The following is a 20,198-nucleotide window of genomic DNA, read 5'->3' as shown; positions in this document are numbered from 1 at the left end:
TTGGTTTCCCATTTATGAACAGGGTTAAGCAGCAGGAGCATTGAGGGAGAATAAATATTAGAGATGGTCAGGAAGATTCAGGCAATTTTTTTGTGGCGGGGTGGGGGAGGAAAAAAAACCCAAACATTCTCAAAAGTGTTTCACAAACTGAAGCTCCTGCAGAAAGGGAATCTCTTGGACAGGGATGGTATTTCCTGCTGTTTTGTCTACTCAGCTACTCTAAGGACCTTATAAAACCAGCTGCTGAAGAAGCTTGGCTTCCAAGTCTGTGGTCAGACTGTCCTGGCATTTTGTAATGCAAGACCAGGCTTAGGATTCTCATACCTTGATGTACTGGAATAATGCAGGAATGTACCATGATAAGTCATTCCGAGATTCCGTATATTGGAGTTTGCTAGGAGGGGTTAACACATCCTTCTAAGTGGCTTCAGAGCCAGAGTTCACTGTAAGAGATTTGTTTTCAGGCCAGCTCCGATCCTATTGCAGCTTGAAACCAGAATTCAGCTTCATGAGTTACAGGATGAGAGCCTGTACCTTACATCACTATGCATTATACTCACTGGATACAGCTTCTGCTTAAAATGAGTTGTATGTGAAGCCATATATTGTTTACCTACCAGCAGACATTATGTATTCTCTGAAGAAGGGACAGCTGAACCAGAAGGGCAAGATGTGAAGATATGGAGTAAGGCCAGGGAATAACTCCTTAAAACCTGAATATTCTGTACAAAAGTTTCCAAAGGCTCCAGCAACAAGGACACCATGGGGGTGAAATCCAAACAGATAGTTATGGCTTGGATCCAAATCTGATGTTTTGATAAGCTGGAAAGCAAATAAATGGAGAAAGTTGTTTTGAGCTCAAATCACAACAGCCCATCAGCATGGGAAGAGTTCTAAGAGGACATAAAACTGCACATAGAGCACTGATACTGCATTTCCCCATCTTAGCTGAACAAGTTTTTAGAGAAATCAGTTCAGTTTCACATTAGTTGTGCCACAGTCTCTTACAATATCTTAGCTTCTACCTTGTGACCATAAAGGTTCAGTTCAAAAGTACCAGGCCCAACTATTTACCCCATCACTCACCCCCACATTTCTGTCATTTAAATTTGTTTTATAGGAGGAAGTCAACAGTCAATCCTGGTTTATCTGGAATGGAGTTATACCAAGGCTGAATCTAGTCTCAAAGGGCATGTCCACACAAGCAAGCACGTGCTCTTGCAGAAGCTCATATAGAAGCAGTGCAAATTTGAGTTGGGGCTTTTTGCCTCAGGCATGTGCTTGGACAGGCACTTTGTTGTGGAGCAAGTTGTGCCACTTGGGGCAAAATAACCCTGCCTAGCTCCTCCCAGATCTGCAGCCAGGGGGAGCTAGAGCCTGGGGCCAGCACCTGTACTGTCCCCAGCAGTATAAAAAGCCCTGGCAAGTAGCTCAGGGCTACTACCTCTCAGGAGCTTCTGGGCCCCAGCCAATTGGTACCTGGGGACACTACCCTTTGTGCCAGCTGGACTGCTGAAGCAGCCCTGAGAGTTCCTTGCACCCTTTACCCACTGCAGCAGTCTGGCAGTGAGGGCTGCTGCCTGGCTGTGACCTGCTACACACTTGCCAGACCCAGATGGGGACTGCAGAGCCAGTAGAGGCATCTGCCCCTCTGGGCGAGCTGCCAGCGAGCTGTGGCTGCAAGGCTGGCGTCTGTGCAGCACTACTGCCATGTGTGCCCCCTGCCCGGCCATCTGGACAGCTATTGCCTGAAAGATGTTCTGGGTGTGGTGGCCTGTTTTGAACTGTCAAAGCATGTCCTCCTGGCCCCAACTGGCCAGGAGGAAAGCCACAGCAAGCTGGGTCCAAGGTACCAGCTCTGAGCAGGCAGGGTCCTAGCAGGAATTCTGGTGTTCCCTACTGGAAAACTGAAAAAACCCTGATAAAAAAAATCCCAAAGTCCTTCTGTAAAATATCCCAAAAATCTATGTTCCTCCACAAGTAAAACAAAAGACCACTATAAAGAGAGAGAAAGAGAGAGAGATCAGTTGGACAATGTTTTATTGATATAGCTATAGTGTTAAAGCATCATAATAATAAAGTGAATTCTAAATACATATTTCATGAATATATATTTTGCTGCCCTCCCAAAGGGGCGATGGCCTCCACACAGAGGTTACAGCCCCCCAACATGGGGTTCATCCCCCACACAAGGGGCCCAATGGCCCCTGCAGATGCCACCACCCCCCTTACAAGGCCCACATGCCCCCCCAGCCCCCCCCGATTGCTGTTCCACCTGGCCCCATGCACTACCAGCTGCTGCAGTCCCCCCAACAGCTGCCCCACCCACCCCTACCCACTCCCCCAGACCCCCCCCAATGGCTGCCCAACCCAGCCTCACCCCCCAACTTGCACCCCCAGCCCCCATGGCTGCCCCCACAACCCCAGGCACCATCACTTTAAAAACAGAAACAAAATAAAAGGGAAAAAAGCCTCTACTTACCTTAGAAGCAGGGGTGGGGGGGCTCCAGGGCCTTCTGGCAGAGCCCCCCTGGGCAGCGGGGGGGTGGGCAGCAGGGCCCAGGCTGGGCCTGCTGGAGCTGTCCCTCTGCCTGGCGGTGTGCAGACGGGGCTGCATTTAGCCAAATGGCAGCTCCAAGTGATGGTAAATGCCGTGGGGGGGTTGTTTTTTATAAAGTTATGGGGTGCGGGGGGCAGGGAAGTGATCAGGGGGTCTAGGGGGCTGGTGGGAGGAGAGGCCAGGCAGGGCAGGGAAGTGATTGGGCGTATCAGGGGGGTTGGCCGGGGGTGGGGCTGGGCAAGGCAGGGATCGGGAGGCTGGCGGAACAGGCGGAGGCCCCCCCCCCACAGTACCCTCCCCCCTCCTCCAGCCCCCCCACAACCCCTTACTCACCAGCACTGGAGCCCTGGTGCTGAACACGCAACCTGGCTGGCTGCATGTTTCAGCTCCAAGGTGAGCGGCCAACCACAGAGACGTTCTGGCAGCCAGAGCATTTCTGTGGAGGACCCAGCCACTGGTTGCCTCAGGGCACGGTCCGGGACTGTGCCCTGCTCCACTTTTTTTGGTTTCCTTTTTTTTAGATCAGAGGTCTAATTTTCTCCCTGCACAGCAAACTTGCAATGCGGGGAACATTTTTTCATTCCCGCACATGCCTCTTGCCCCACCTCAAAAGGGGTTGGAGGCGGGGCAAGAAGCATGTGCACGCTCATCTGAATGCACCCAAAACGTTCATCATAAAAGTCTCAGTTTGAGTCTTCACAATTTGAAAGATTTTACTCACGTGAATTGGAAAGTAATCCCTGAAGAACCTCCAAACAGTCCACCTTCTGACCCACTGTGATCTTCTCCCTCCAGCCTGTGGTGTCTCCCAGTCAGAATAGAGCCATAGTACATAGAGAGCACCCAGGAACCAATAGTTTCCAAAAAACAGGATCACAAAGACTCCACAGCAACACTGTGCTACAAGACACAAAGAGAAAGACAATAGGGAGCATTTGAGTCATAATATTTGAAAGCAACTAATATGACTATCTTGGCTTCCATTGCTGAAAATACTTCTGGTTCTTCTCAATACAGATGTGCTGATGTTACATAGTACTTTTCTTCATGTCCCAATAACTCAAAGAGGATTTCTTTTGCGCTTTGTTAGTATGCAAACTAATGGTTCTTATTATTTACATTTTTCAAAAATTCTAGTATAATAAAGGGCTTAGTCTGTCTGTACGTCTGTAACACTTCTGGCCAATTGCACATGCGCCGCTGAGAGGGTGGGTGGAAACTGGTTCCTCAGGCCCAAGTATGAGCTGCTGCTGGGGAAGTCTGTAATGGCGGTAAATACGCCCCAGCTACCTGAGCAGCAGGGCTTCCCCACACCACCCTGCCTGAGGTCGAAGGTGGGGAGGTAAAATGGTGCAGCGCCCCCAACACCCATTCCTGACACCCCCCAGAACAGCCTGGAGAGGGGGAGGCGAAAAGGTAATGATGGTGGCGGCTGTTGGTTGGGGCTGTACAGTGGGCACGGAGGGAGGCTGGCTGCATGGGGTGGTGAGGGGGTTGGTGGTCATGGTGGCAGCTGTTGTCAGGGCCAGGCAGCAGGGAAGGAAGGAGAGAGAGGGGAAGCCCCACTGTGAGGCAGACGCAGGTAGGGAGAGGGAGCCCCTGCGACGGAGGTGGTGGTGGGAATCTTTACATGGCCAGCCCCAAAGGGTGAGCGGGGTGACCATGTAAACACTCCCTGAAATCCATCATTGACAGGCAATTAGCTGGTTATGCAATATAAATCTCGCCATAGGGAGGATCTAGAGCCCTCAGATTTCGTTCTGTTTTCATTCTGCATTGTAAAACGAGGGAAGCCACTGGGGTTCACTGGTGGAGGATATCCAAAGGAACTGCAAAAATAAGTTGGCCTATTTTGTATTATGCAAATTTTGCAGTTAGAAGAGGAGCAGCCCAAAAGGCACTTCAGCTGTACTGTTTCTCTACTAGCACACAACAGTGAGAATGACTTTGTAAAGATGCTTGATCACGTCAACCTTAACAAATGAGTGGATGGGAGCAGTCACCACCCCTTCTAGGATCAGGGGACAGGGCTGAGCATTCAATTACATGGTGAGGAGCTTGGATGGAAAAGGGAGGAAACAAGACTGAGCAAGGTCTTAATATTCAAGTCAATGAGGTGAGGGAGCATGGCTAATATCCAGTAAGACTTCCTGGATAGAGCTCTGGGCTGAGACTGTGGAAGCTGAAGCCTTGTCCTTGTATCTCCCATTGTCCTACTGGGTGACCTGAGAAAGTTACTTTCCTAGTCTCCTTGCCTCATTTTTTTCTATCCATAAAATGAAAATGATGTTTCTAACTTCCTCAGTAAAGCACTTTGAGGGTGATGTGTACTAGACAAGATTTGAGTGTCATTAAAATTAGGTTCACTTTTAGATCGCATCTGTACTATTAATGCTGCTACCCTGTAGGTCTGACAAAGCTGGCAGACCTCCCTGGGCTGACACAAATCTCCCCTTTCCCTTGACTGGAGGAGGGCTGGGGCCCAGCTTGGGCATCTTCTCAACTGTCCAAAAGGAAGGAGAAGGACCTGCCAGCCCAACAAAGCCAGTGGGCCTCCCTGTGTGGGCAGTGCCCTAGGGTGCCACCAAAAAAGGAGGGCGGGGAGGGCTGTAAATCTCATGCATACTGAAAATGCAAAAACCCTTTAGCTGCTCTGTGAAATGAAAACTTCATAATTTTACAAGGAAACAAAATTTACCACCTGAAACCACAGACCCTACTCCTGCCTTTGTTCAAGCTAATTTGCATTCCAACAGAGCACAGAGATACCTGGGCACAAGAGAGATTCTTGCCCAGAAGAGCATTTCAACTTTCCACTCTTCTGTGAAATATGAAACATCATAACCAGAAGGAAATAAGATTCTACATCCTGCTTACCACCAGATAATTTCAAGGTAAAGAGACATTTCCAACTTTTCTCTGAGCACAAATTTGTACAATTGCACAAAATGAACTGTTCCAAGCAGGAGACTTCAGCACACTTGCAGCAATCCTGTGAAATGTGAATTTTCATTTCTACCAAGGAGAATTTTCACAATCTTTGCAATCACCTATGCCTGATTATGGGTGTATGTGCCTGAAAGCTTGCAAATAAAGGGTTTTGTTTTTTTTTGCAAATATCTAGTTGGTCTAATAAAAGATAACCTCTGCCACAAATTTTGATTCTAAAACCCTCTTAAGGTGTTCTCAGGGCCATCCTACAGTACTTACTTTTAGAATACAAGATCAGATTAAACAAAGGAGTAAGTACAACAGCCTAATATAACTGCATAGGTAGGGAGCACACTCATGTGGATATTTTCTTAGTTTGCCATTTCCTTGGTTTGCTGAGGTACATGAATTTATAACACCTTATTAGCTAGAACATTTAACTTTGAGGTCAAATCTTGGAACTCTTAGGAAGGACACTCTAAACCAATACCATCCTTTGAGGTGCCTTTGGGATGTGACTATTCAGTAGCACCTGTAGCAACTCAAAATACTATATACAAAGTTTATTAAAACTGACATCCTGTAACATATATTGCCCTCCACTACTTAATGCAGAAAATAGAATAATACAAAAAAAAATTTAAGTAATGAAGCAAAGGACAAACTTATTTTAGAGGATAGAAAGAACAATTACGTAGATGCCACACTAAATGGGGACTGTAAAATCTCTGGGCTTGGATCGATGCCTTCACATGTGTGTGAAGCAAAGTTCTTTTGGTAATATCTTTTGTTGGATCGAATGTATAGTTGAAGGAGGTGTTAGGCAGTTTTCAGGCACAAAAAACCCTTCTTCAGGTGTAGGAGCCAGATTACACTGGTGACAACATATGAAGGATGCCAAAATTCATTATTTGCAATGAAATATCCACAATAGGGAGAAAAAAGAAACCAGACTGCATAATGACCTATAACATTTCATATGTGTTTTTAGGATTTAGCACAATACACATCATATTTTGTGACAGATAACATTTTATGATCCATACTGTGTCCAGAAAACAAGACTCTGAAATATGGTAGATGGACCTAACATTAGGGCTAATCTGCTTCTGTAAGTAGTAATGGTCTTTTAAGAGACTAGACCATTCATTTGTGGAACTTATGGTGTCAAACAGGTTCTCAATAAGAAATTTAGAAAACTTAACTGCTTACTTGCGTCCAAAAACCCAATGAAGTCAGTGGAAATGAATTTCCATTTATTTTAATAGGTTCCAAGACAAGCCTCACAGATAGCCTCTCGCAACCAGGAGGATCCTATAGCACTCTACAGAATTGGGAAAATGTGTGGATATCATGTAAAAAGGGAGGCTCCACCTTAACCAACATCGAGAACATGGACAACAACATGTTTGGGTCCAGCTTCAAGAACTTCTGAGACAAGCTGCAGGAGCATATGAACACCAGCACCATTGCACAACAGAGAACATGAATAAAGAATAACTTTGCTATCTGAAGAGACTTTCTAGGTCCTTTAGTGAGAACTGGTATCCAGCCAAGATTCCAGGTTTAAGACCATCACTTCTGAATAAGTGACATGGGATCTTTAATTAGCACAAATGGGCGGGGCCTTGGTTTAGGTCTCATCCAAAAGGTGAGAAGGAGAAATATTTTCCACAGTTCTTGTTGAAAGGATTCTTGGCATGGCAATGACTCAGTGTAGCATTACATAGTTTATTAGCCTTGGTAACTTTTCACCTCCTTGGCAAGGCACTATATACATACATGACCTTGATACATGAAACTTAAAATACAGGGGCTATAAAATACATAAATAAATATAGCAGGTCAGACATTTCCTCAATGTACAAAGGATCATATAACACATAGGCCAACAGACTTTTCTTGTGCTGAAACAGGACCCAATCTTGCAAGACACTGAACACCTTGAGAAATACTGAGCACATTCCCTTCACAATGTAAGATAATGATGCTGTATCAGCCCATCTTGGAAAGAGGCCAATACTTGGTAATCCCCCTCCCCCTATTTTGTAGCACTTCAGCCATTTTTTAAGTGCTTCCTTGGTCATGAACCTCTTTATCTTTGCTGTTTGGAGCATTACAAAAGCTCCTGGAGTGCTTCAAACAGCACACCTGTTCATAGCAGTCATAGCTGAGGTAGGTCTCATACAAAAAACCTGAGGGAGAGAAAAGCATTTTTTTTTGTTTGTTCATTTGGGTTATTTGCAGTTGTAGTCAGGAGGTTCAGGGAAGTTTAGTGCCAGCAGTTAGTTTCCACTTAAAGAAAAAAGAACACAGAAAATTGGAGTTGAAAGAGACCTTGGGAGGTCATTTAGTCCAACCCCCTACTCAAAGCAGGACCATCCCCTACTAGATCATTCCAACCAGAGCTCTGTCAAGCAGAGATTTAAACTCTAAGGATGGAAATGCCACCACCTCTCTAGGTCAGTCATTGAAAGGTAAAGAATTGATTAAAATGGAAGTGAAAGAACATGCACAAGAGAAGTAAGGGAACTACATTCTTGCCAAACATCAGGAAAATAAACCATTTAAAAGAAGTCACATACACAAGTTCTGATAGAAATAACCAGATGTAATCTATAACTTTAGCAAGGGTGACACATCTAAGGCCCCCTCTACACATACAGGTAAGAGCACAATTGGATCTAATGCATGATCCACACAACCACACCTCCTGCCATGTCACACATGGCACAGCTTGGACTGAGAGACCAGTCAAGTGTGGGGACTTTTGGTACCGGCTGTGCATTTGGGCCTGGGGATTTCATGCATTTCCTGAGCTTTGGGGATCATGGCAACCACAAACCCCTGGGGCGGTGGGGTTTCACGCTTGGCATGGTGCACCCATGTGTCTGATAAGTCTGTCAGCTGATGGGGCTCCCAGTTGCCCAGGGACCCTGCTACAAGTGTAAATTAAAGCTCAATAGCAACTAGCTATAAAAAAATAAACACACATTTTCAAGGTCTAACTTTATTGCTGGTTGGAGGTTATCATGTGATAAGTACTTTGCACATGTCACTGGTCTTAAGGTAACTGCACAATTAACCAGTCAGTTGTGCAATACCTGTAATATGTAGAGGAACCTAAGAAAGAAAGAAAAGCAACACCCCATAGCATAGGTTCTTGACTGCAAAAAATTCACATCTGAATCTGTATTTCCAAAGGGAAAGCATATCTGATTTAGTAAAAGAATAAAATGGTAGTAATCACAGACTTTTATAAATTGCTTCTAACAAAGTAACTTTTTGTAAGGGTATTCTAAGCATGCATGCCTGTACTGAACAGTTTTTCTAGCATATAATTTCCAGTTGGGTTATGGTTTTCTACCAAAATAGTTACAGGAGAACATCTAGTGTTGATGCAGTTATACTAATACATCTTAGTCATGTTATAATAAGAGAAAGCTAGAAATAGGACTGAACATTTACGGTGAAAATTTATAGAAAATTTGAGCTGCTTTTGGCAATGTCCTTGCAGCTGGCATTCTCTTATGAACAAAATGAGTGTACTTGCCCATCAGCTTGGGAAAGGCTTCCAGCAGATTTTGCCACAGCCCTGGTCAATTCATGTTGCAACTCTCTTCTCATTTCTTCCTCTTTTGAACCTTCCCAGGGTTTCAAAAGACTGTCAACATTAGAGGCATTTAATTGTGATGGTGTGTTTCAGGTGTGATGTTCAGCAGCTTTAGTAGAAGGCTTTCCTAATGCATTCTGTTTTCTGGTAACTAATATTTACACACTAGTTACCTTCTTTTCTTTGCTTTCATAGTCGTAACAAACACTTCAATCATGTTCATAGTCTTCTGGGGCTTATGCATGATGCAGTATTTTTTAAAACTGAGTTGATTTGTAAAGCAGTATTGTTTTAAATCTTGTGATTTATCCTATATACGGTTGACTGTCCAATGGAAGTGTAGCTAGAACTGTAGAATAGAAATGTCTAATAGAAAGTTAGCAGTGTAGGCATGCCCTTTTTCAGGTGATGCTGCTGCTGTCCCTGCTTGCCCTTATCTCATTGGCTAGAAGTAGGCACTGGAAGGAGGAACCAGACCCTATCACTGCCCCACTTTGTACCTCCATCAGCTAGGGGTGGGAGGGAAGAGGGGTAGAGCCACTCCTGATCTGTGCTGCAAGGATCAAAAACTACAGGGAGCCCACCTCAGCTGGGGACAATAGTGGCAGCACTCGAGTTTATCCTTCTAGTGCCTGCTTCTGGCCAGTGGGGATACCTGGGGAGAAGAAAGGTGGGCAGAGGCTGGAAGAAGGCACCTGTGCACCACTGCTACTGTCCTCAGCCAAGCCTGGTCCCCATGCAGTAGGTCCCCACAGCCCGCCCCCACCATCTACAGTGCGGTAGAAACAGCTCCATCTTCTCCTCCCTCACCTTTGGCTCACCAAAGGCACACAGAAACATCTGAAAGTCAAAAAGGAGGCATACATCCAGTGGAAGGGGGGGGGCATCACTAAAGAGGATTATACCACCAGAGCGCGAGTCTGTAGGGAGCCTGTTAGGAAGGCCAAGACAGAACTAGGGATAGCAACAAGGATCCAAGGACAACAAAGTCCTTTTTTAAATACATAGGGAGTAAAAAGAAGGCACCAGGCAACGTGGGGCCCCTGCAGGATACGCTTGGCAGTCTGGTAGTTGCACTAGATGAAAAAGCAGACCTTTCTAACAAATCCTTTGCCTCCATTTTTCTGAGCAGGGACCAGGACTTTTCCCCCACTGGGATTCAGGATGGACTCAGGAGCGACTCCACCAGACCTAGGGTCAGGGAGGACCTAGTTATGGAACTTCTGGAAAGGCTGGACATGTTCAAATCAGGAGGTCCAGATGCTCTCCACCCTATGGTGCTGAGGGAATTGGCAGGGGTCATCACGGGGGCCCTGGCACAGCTTTACAAGCACTCATGGTGCTCTGGCCAGGTGCCAGAAGACTGAAAGAAGGCCAATGTGGTCCCCATTTTCAAAAAAGGGAGAAGGGAGGACCCAGGCAACTATAGGCCTGTTAGTCTTACTTCAATCCTGGGGAAGCTCTTTGAGAAAATTATCCAGGAGCACATCCGGGAGGGACCAGCAGGGAGAAGGATGCGCAAGGGCAACCAGCATGGGTTCATTAAGGGCAGGTCCTGTCAGACCAACCTGATAGCCTTCTACAATCAGGTCACAAAATCATTGGATGCAGGCGACACGGTGGATGAAGTCTTTCTGGACTTCAGGAAGGCCTTTGTCACCGTCTCCCACCCCATTCTCATTAAAAAAGGTAAGTGACTGTGGCACTGATGCCTACACAGTCAGATGGGTCACAAATATGGCTAGGGGGCTGCACCCAGAGAGTGGTGGTGGATGGGTCATATTCGACCTGGAGGGATGTGGGCAGTGGAGTCCCCCAGGGGGTCATACGAGCCTAGTACTGTTTCCTGCCATGGCAGGGGTCAGACTTGATGATCTGCTCAGGTCCCTTCCGACCCTACATCTCTCTTTCCCACCCTGCCCCCCAGTCAGTAAAATATATTTCGCATCAAAATACCATTTGTTTCAATTACATTTTGACTAAATATCCAAGGTTCACATTGCTACATAAACATGTTGGGGGTGGAGGTATTGATCACAGTGTACCAAGCAATCAAATGGTTACTGTCAACCTCAAGAAGAAAAAAATCACAGTATTATATGTGGTTCAAAAACCCTTAAGACAATGAATACAAGAGAGAATTTAATTTTTTTTTTTTAATTAAAATCAAGTAGCTTTCATGTAGACAGAATCACTTTTAAAACAAACCTAATACGTTTATTTAAACAAAATGGAAAATTAAAAATAAGTAGCAAAATTTAAGTACCTTGCCCAAACTTTGCTTTAACCTCTAACAATTTAGGATTTTGTTCTGGTGTTAAATTAGGCAACATATCAGGCATATTGCTTAAGTTTTTCAGAATGAGAGAGTTTGGAAGAAAGTTCTTCTTTCCTAATCCATGTATTCTTAGGCACTAGGTGCAGTGTCTTTAGGTTTATCATTATAATCTATGCCATGTCCCTGATCTTTTTCGAAGATTAATATGAAAACAACTACTCGAAAAAAGCTGACAACATGTTGTCTTTTCTGCTCAAGGGTAGACCCTGACTGCTTAAAGTAGAGGAAAGGGATGTAGAATTTAAAGCTGGTCCTTTGGTTTAAGGAAAATGAGTGAAAACATCTGAGACTACCTAGCACTGGATGTGGACAAAAAGGTTTTTACAAACAAGAGGATCAGCCATTAAAGGTTGTTTGGGACCCCTCATTTTATCAGGCTGCCAATAGAACGTTACCACTTAAAACTACCAGGGAAGGTAAAGCCCAGGGGTCTCCCTTTGATAGTTGTAATGCAGTTCAAACCAATGAAGCCATCCAACCTAAACTTTGCAGCCTAGCAATTGTTTCCCTCCCTTGTCTCCTGAAAATGACCACTGTAATTTGCATAGCAATTAGCTTGTAATCAGGCTTATTTTACACTTTCTAGCAAGCATCACAAGGGATATTTATCACACAATATAATATTAATGTCCTGAATCACTAGATTACAGTCTAGCAATTGTACTGTTGCAGCTGCTGGAGCCGAGGGAAATGGGTGTTCAGCCCAGAGGTGTACGTGCTCCCTGCCAGAACAATCCTGAAATGGAAGAGGATACCACTGTTTGTTGTAAGGACTGGGGCAGTAGATGTTCCCTTCTGCAATCTGCAGCCAATAGGCTCCCTCGTTCCTGCCCGTTTGTCCTTCAGCAATGGGTATGGTTCTCCCTTCTACTTCTCATGTTCATGGGGGGGCACTAGAAAGGAAAGGTTTGCGAATTTAGGGCATCTAAAACTGCAGGGACTCTTATTAGGATTAGTTTCAACATGTCATGCTGGAGTGACAGGCTGGGAAGTTTTACCCCCAAACAAATAAGTGAGCATGACCAGTACAAAATCTGACCCAAATTGGTGGTTACACAGGCTAGTGATTTAGAACTCTACTTCTGCAGTTCCTGAGCTAGACAACTGCATCAACACAGTTCTCAGAAAACTAAACAGCCTCACAAGGTAGAAAAACCTTAGAGTTGAGTAACCCGCTTCATTCTTAATGAAGAATTTACTTTCTAGAATGAAACTAGAGCCAGTCTTTGGCATATAATGGGGCCCTTCAGTATCAAGACTATGAAAGGTTAAAAACAAAACAAAAACAAAAAAACCCCTAAAACAACCCCCCCAAAAACAAAAAACTGACCATATTTCACTTGTGACTGCTCTGCAGATCAAATCAGATTTCTAAATTTCACTGCTCAGTGTGTTACAATTCAAAATTTTTCACTTTCCTGACAACAAGTTATGACTAGCCTTGCTGATAGCTTAACTCTACCCATTAGAGTTTATCCACCTGTTGAGTCTTGTCATTTTTAAACACAGAGCCAGTTTTTAGTTTGTTTTGTTTTTTAATTATTATTATTTATTTGTACCCATCTTGATCCTGGGTTGCAATTCCTTCACAGTGCTATAAGGTAGTAATAAATCCTCATTATTATTATTTCACAGAATTTTTATCCAGAGATTTCCAGAAGATAGAAAGGCTGAAGGAACATAAATCTGTACCTGTTACATACTAGTAGCTGCCCTGTATGATTTTTCTAAAGACACTTGTGAATGCAGTGATAAAAAAATCTACCTTCCCACTGAGAAATTTGAACATTGTGATAATAACCAATCAACCTTTGAATGGTTAAGAAACAGGCACACGCCCATCTAGATTAGGGGTTTATAAACGAGTTGTTCCTGGTGCACCCATATTGATTCAGTAGGGGGAAAAAACTCCTTGTTGGGCTCCCAGGGGAGGGGAGCATGATGATAATACACCTTCAGTTTCCTGCATCAGTTCTTGAAGTGCCCAATATTTTGGACAAGTTAGAGGTATTTGACTTGGAGTCAACCAAGGCAAGATCAGAGTGATTTTCATAGATGAGGTGAGATATTTTGTGAAGCTGAAGGGCAGTTTGTGTATAGCCTTGAATAATGGGCAAGCAGTCACAGAAGGTAGAGATCACCTTTAACAATTTCTTTCAGCAGGGCCAAAACAGAATGGGTGAAGGGTTATAGGCAAACAAGTTCTTTGGGTAAAGGGTCAGTATTATTACCCATTTGTGCAAACAATCCTACCAATTCTGGCAAGTACAACCTTTTCACAGATGCATACATTTGCTATATGTAGCTTAAGCTACCAAAATATTATTTCTGCATGAACCTCTCTTGAAAGTGATCCAGGGTTGCAGATCACAGTTTTTTCTCTGCCCCACAAAAAGAAGCAAAGGAGTTGGCTATCTCTAACAACACTTGCTTACCAGTAAAACAAAGAATACAACTGATAGGATTGTCTTGGGAGCAGCAGCATTGTTGCCCTATAAGCTGGGAAAAAGGTGGTTGATTCCTCCTACCTTTCTATTTTGTCAGTACTTAATGCCTGGGTGGTGTGAAGGTTGTAAGTCTGAACCTGCAGTTACTCACAAAAGGTAATGCAAGAAAGAAGAGCAATTGTGTAGCAACAGGAACTGTTCATATTCTAAACATAATTATTTGTAATTTGGAGATGATATATGCTTTTAAAAGTACCCTTTTTGTTTGTTTAATCCTTACATTCTTTTTGCCACCATCCTTACTAAGCATCTAAAAACAATGGAGTTGGAGTGTCGCTGTATATGTGATGGTGCAGGAAATACACAAGATAAGGATATATAGTGATAGTGTCCATGGGACTAACTATATAGTTGGGAAAGACGTTAGACATGTTGTTAAGCACCAAGGGCCTTTCTTCAGGTCTGCAGATGTTGTACCTGAAAACTTGTCTAAACATCTGGACCAATTATATGGTTAGTCCCATGAAACATATCTCCAAAAAAAATCCTTGTCCAACACACTAAAAACATTCTGAACAGCATATAAAATTATATACTTGTGTAGTTTTTGAAAGGAATATACAACTTCTATTTGTAAACCTGGGGGGGGGGGAAATACCGAAGTCATTCAGATACTGCCAGCAATGCCAGGAGAGGGTCATCTCAGCTGATGCATACTTGTGGTCCAGTTGAAACCGGGCTGCACATCAATTTACTCTGTCACAGGATCTAACCCAAAGGAATAAGATTTGCATGGATCCTGCAAACCCTTACCTGATAAGAGTTAATCCCCTGAATTCAGTGGCACTACTCCAAGAGTAAGACTCCCTGCTATGACTAAAGACTTAAATGATAAACTAAAAAGATTAAAGGATATTTATTGAGACATTAGGAAAAATCATCTATAAGGATTAGTTGGGGGAACAAGTTTACCCAGACAAGTTGCTTACACACACTAGGTGGACTCTGATAAAAGTTAAGCAAAGGCAGGAATAGCCTTATTTGCTAAAGTTGGTGTTTGGACTTAATGACAGTGTCCTCCCTTAATACTAAGGAGAGGATTTTTATTGTGACAGCACAGGATGTTTTCTGACCAAGAGAGTAGCTACCCAACACAGCATGAGTCTCGCATAAGTCTTCTTGCCCAAGAGTCTCTGTTCTTGCTCAGTGTGTAGCGGGACAAACCTAGCTGACAGCCTGAAGTTTTAACAAGAACATGCTGTCACCGTGGAGCACACTGATGAGTAAGTCTCTTAAAAGAGCCCAAAGGGGAAAAAATAAAAGAAGAGTAGGCAAGTAAAAAGAAGGGTGAAAAACCACAACTGCTTTCCCGGTAGGACGAGCAAAGCTAGCCCCTGGGCCCGGGCCGTCCGGAGAACAAGCACAGCACAGAGAAAGAAGCAGGCGGCCCTCCCCGGCCGCAGGACCTGCCCACGCCCGGCCCCGGCCCCGCGCCTGCGCCGCTGCCAGCGATCTCCGCCCGGCCCCGCCGTCGGGCAGCCGGCTCCGTTACCTAGCAGGAGGAAGGAGAAGACCCACTGGAAGACGGCGGCTGTCTGCACCCTCCTGGCCAGCGGGATGTTGATCGGGGCGAACTCCACCTTCATGCTGCAGCTGCCCCGGGCAGAGACAGCAGCCCGGGCACTGCCCGCCTTTAAAGAGGCTCACTCTGCCGGGCCCGCCCGGCCCAGCCCGGCGAGGCGGTGCTGCGCGGGGAGGGGCGCCCGCAGGCCAGGGCTGTCGCACGTCCCGGCGCCGCCCGCGCCCGGCGGCAGGGGGCCGGGGCCGGGGCGGGGCGAGAACCCACAGCCTGTTTAAACCCTGCTTACCACGGCCCAGGCTGCGGGTGACTTTTTGGCTCCATCATGTCTTGTGCCAACTGGTTTGTAAAATGTTGCTGCCTATGAACAGCCACCCCGAAGCGGGTGCTGGAGGGCCCGGAGGGGTTAAAATGCCTGTGCGGCCTTCAGCAGCTGTCAGGGGGCACTGTTCATTCCCACACACAGAGATTGCCCTGCCTCTCTGTCCCATGTAGGCAGCCGGTGGGCATTGTAAGCAGATGAGAGCATATATGATGGTGGGGTTGCAGCTGAATGAACTTCCAGTGTTGAACTGGTTGCTTGGTCCAGTGGTGATGTGCTCTGTATTGATCTGTGGGTACAGAAGGGGTTTGGGCACCAGGCTTTGCAATGGACCTGGGTGAGGTAGGATTTAGTTCATTATGTTGCTTCAGGGATGTTGGAGGTTGGGGGGCTGTTTATAAACCAGGACTGCTTTGTTATCTATCTGTAACACCGGAGCAGACTGGATTAATAAGAGAGTCTGTCTGTGTTGTTTTGAGAGGCTACAGTTTTGATACTGTATTATAATTCCTTGCTCCAGATCCTTAAGGTGTTCAGCTTAACCAGGGGCATCAGGGCAGATACAGTTGTAAAATAGAGCTTGGATGTAGATGATGATGGACCTAGTGGTGTGCTCGGGGTCAAAGCTAGTACCTTGAAGGTAGCTAGGTTTCTCATACAATGTGGTGGTGAAATGGACATTGTGAACCTTCACTGTAGTGTCTAGAAAATGAATCTGCTGCCTAGACTATTCTAAAGTTAGTTTGATGGAAATTATTAAAGTCCTGATGAAAATTATCTAGATTCCCTCCCATGTGTCCATCTTATGTATTAAGAAAGCTGCAAAAGAACCAGACTTCAAGATCTGTCATAACTATTCTGGCATATTGGAAAGCCATGTATACTCACAGCACTGCCATTTCATAGACTCATAGAAAATTAGGGTTGCAAGGGACCTCAGGAGGTCATCTAGTCCAGCCCCCTACTCAGAGTTGAACTATCCCCAACTAGATCACCCCAGCCAAAGCTTAGTCTGGCTGGGTTTTGAAAACCTCTGAGTAACCTGTTCCAGTATTTTACTACCCTCCTAGTGAGAAAATTCTTCCTAATATCTAACCTAAACTTCCCTTGCTGCAACTTGACACTGATGCCCCTGTTATCTGCCACCACTGAGAACAGTCTAGCTCCATCCTCTTTGGAACCAGCCTTCAGGTAGCTGAAGGCTGCTATTAAATCCCACCCCCAGTCTAATCTTTTCTAGACTACATAAGCCCAGGTCCCTCAGTCTTTCCTCATAAATTGTGTCCCTCCAGCCCCTGAACCATTTTTGTTGCCCTCTGCTGGACTCTCTCCAATTTGTCCACAACATTTCTGTAGTGAGGGACCCAAAACTGAACACAGTATTCCAGATGTGGTCTCACCAGTGCTGAATAGGGGAAGAATCACTTTCCTTGATCTGCGGGCCACACACCTACCAATGCAGCCCAGTTTGCTGTTAGCTTTCTGGACAACAGGGGCACGTTGTTGGCTCATATTCAGCTTATTGTACACTGTAGCCCCCAGGTCCTTTTCTGCAGAGTGCCTGCCTAGCCAACCTATACCAGTACATGGGATTGTTCTGTCATAAGTGCAGGATTTTGCAACTTGTCCTTATTGAAACTCATGAGATTCTTTTTGGTTCAATCCTCCAGTTCATCAAGGTCACTCTAAATCCTAGCCCTACCCTCCATCGTATCTAGTACCCGCCCCAGCTTGGTGTCATCTGCAGACTAGCTGAGGGTGTACTCTATGCCATCTTCCAGGTCACTGGATGAAGACATTGAACAAAGTGAGCCCCAGGATTGAACACTGGGGCACTCCACTTGATACTGAATGCCAACTAGACAATGAGTCATTGATTGTTACTCTCTGAGCCCGATGCTCCAGACAGTTTTTTTATCCACCTTACAGTTCATTCAGCCAGCCTGTACCTGCTTAGCTTCTCTGGGAGAACGTTGTGGGAGACTGTATCAAAAGTCTTCCTAAAAATCAAGGTACATCACATCCACTGGTCTCCCCACATCCACAGAGCCAGTAACCTCGTCACAGAAGGCAATCACCTTGGTTAGGCATGACTTGCCCCTGGTGAATCCCTGCTGACTGTTCCTAATCACCTTTTTCTCCTCCAAGTACTTAGAAATAGATTCCTCAGGGAACTGCTCCATGATTTTTCCTGGGACTGAGATAAGCCTGGCTGGTCTGTAGTTTCCCTGGATCCTCCTTTCTTAAATATTGGCACTATGTTTGCCCTTTTCCAATCATCCGGGACCTCTCCTGATTGCCATGAGTTTTCAAAGATGATGGCTAATGGCTCCGCAATCACATCAGCCAACTCCTTCAGCACCCTTGGGTGCATCCAATTCTGCCCCATGGACTTGTACACATCTAGCTTTTTTAAAAAGTCCCTAACCTGTTCTTTCACCACTGAGGGCTGCTCACCTCCTTTCCAAACTCTGCTGCCCAGTGCTGTAGTCTGGGAGTTGAGGTGAAAAAAGCACTGAGCACCTTAGACTTTTCTGCAGCCTCTGTCACTAGGTTGCCCCCTACCATTCAGTAAGGCAGCATTTCCCAAACTTTTTCACACCACAGCACACTTGACTACATAAAAAAGCACCATGGCACACCGGACATGGGGGGAGGAGGGGTAGTGCGCGGCTAGCCGGACACCGATGGGAGGGCCGTGGCACGCAGCCACCCAGATGCTGACCAGAGTGGGGGGTGCACAGCCAGCCAGACAGTGTTTTGGGCTGCAGCCATGCTCCCTGTCTGTGTCCAGAGCAGCAGCAGGCGGGGGCATGGCTCCAGCCCAAAATGCCACGGCACACCTGGATATGCCTGACGGCACACCAGTTGCAAAACCTCCCTGCATACCCAAGCAATGCTCTTATATTCTTCCCTAGTTGTTTGTCCAAGTTTCCACTTCTTATAAGCTTCCTTTTTGTGATTTATTTTACTGAAGAGTTCCCCACTAAGCCAAGCTGGTCTTCTGCCATACTTGGTAGTCTTCTTATACATTGGGATGGTTTGTTCCTGCACTCACAGCAGGGCTTCTTTAAAGTACAGCTAACTCTCCTGAACTCTTCTTCCCCTCAGACTAGCTTCCCAGGTGATCCTGCCCATGAGTTCCCTGAGTGAGTCCAAGTCTGCTTTTCGAAGTCCAGGGTCCTTACCCTGATGCTCTCCATTCCTTTTCTAAGGATCCTAAACTTTATCATCTTGTGGTCACTGCTGCCCAAGTTGCCATCCACTACTACATTCCCCACCAAATTCTTCCTTTTTTGTGAGCAGCAGGTTTTACATAAAGTGCTCTCCTCCTCCTCCTCCTCTTCTTCCCTGCCCATCCTTCCTGAACAGTTTGTACTCACCCAGGACAGTGCTCCAGTCATGCAAGCTCCCACCCAGTCTGTTATACCAATCATGTCATAGTTCTGTGATGGTAGAAGGACTTCCAATTCTTCCTGCTTGTTTCCCAGGCTCTGTGCATTCATGTACAGGCACCTGAGAAAACTAGTTGATTGCCCTGATTTCTTAGGGAGTAAGAGCACTTCTCTTGTTGCCCCCTACTGCTTGCTCTTCCTCCAGGTCTCCCATTCCCACCCCCCCACAGGGCTTTGTTCTCCATCCCCTGGTGAACCTAGTTTAAAGCCCTCCTCACTAGGTTAGCGAGCCTGTCTGTGAAGATGCTTTTCCTTTCTTTACCAGGTGGATCCCATCTCTTCCAAGCAATCCTTCTTCTTGGAAGAATATCCCATGATCAAGGAAGCCAAAGCCCTGCTGGCAACACCACTTGCACAGCCAGGTGCTGATCTGCTCCTGTCCAGGACCCTTTCCCTGCCTGCTCTGTGCAGTTGAGGCTGCCCTGCCCTGCCCTGCCCCAAACACAGCCCTGGCCCAGCCCCCTGGCTGGGAAGAGGTTGGCACAGCCCGTGACCCTGAGCCTGCAGCAAGCAGTCTGCCTTTGCTCTGCACGCAAAACTGGGAGGGAGCATACCCCCCATGCCTTCCCCAGGGCTGCGCACATCAGCGGGGAGCCTCCCACCCCGCTGGATGAGTCACCAGTGGCTCTGCCCCATGCCCCACCCTGGGGTGGCATTCAGCACCCTGATTGGGCAGTGCCTGTCCCTGCTGCACTCCCTCCCTCACTGTGGGGGGATCCAATACGCGACTAATATATAGGTGTACCTCTACTTGTAATCCAGCCTCCTGGCACATATCAGTGTGCAAAGATGACACCCATAGCAGCTAATATGGCTTTTGGTGGAAGATTGTCAATTGTCTTTCAGACATCTGTGGTGTTTTTCAAATTTCCTGGCGGCTTTAGTGACATATGACAATTCAATAGATTCAACACAGTGATAGGTTTGTAAGGGCCTTCCAAGTCAGAAAGGCC

General features: G+C 45.9%; 1 protein-coding gene across 4 annotated transcripts in view; it reads right to left on the bottom strand.

The window, feature by feature from the left end:
* Positions 1-15,901, bottom strand: part of MOGAT1 (monoacylglycerol O-acyltransferase 1) — a 30,484-nt gene extending 14,583 nt beyond the window's left edge. For 2 of the 4 annotated variants that reach the window (XR_016443021.1, XM_090052168.1), the window contains exons 1-3: positions 15,442-15,820; positions 3,282-3,460; positions 618-822 (exon numbers count right to left, since the gene is read on the bottom strand). Coding sequence is in view for 3 of the 4 variants with exons in the window: in XM_090052168.1 (XP_089908294.1) it covers positions 618-822; positions 3,282-3,460; positions 15,442-15,535 (478 nt within the window). In the remaining variant the exon portion in view is untranslated. Of the gene's footprint in view, positions 1-617; positions 823-2,482; positions 2,592-3,281; positions 3,461-15,441 lie in introns of all 4 variants that reach the window. The other 2 variants (XM_090052170.1, XM_090052169.1) reach the window with 2 other exon arrangements.
* Between the last annotated feature and the right edge of the window lie 4,297 nt (positions 15,902-20,198).

Source organism: Crocodylus siamensis, chromosome 6, assembly GCF_052110815.1.
Source record: "Crocodylus siamensis isolate JL-2025a chromosome 6, ASM5211081v1, whole genome shotgun sequence".
Taxonomy (NCBI): domain Eukaryota; kingdom Metazoa; phylum Chordata; order Crocodylia; family Crocodylidae; genus Crocodylus; species Crocodylus siamensis.
Note: the sequence above shows the minus strand (reverse complement) of the source record. Positions and strands in the feature narration are given on the sequence as shown.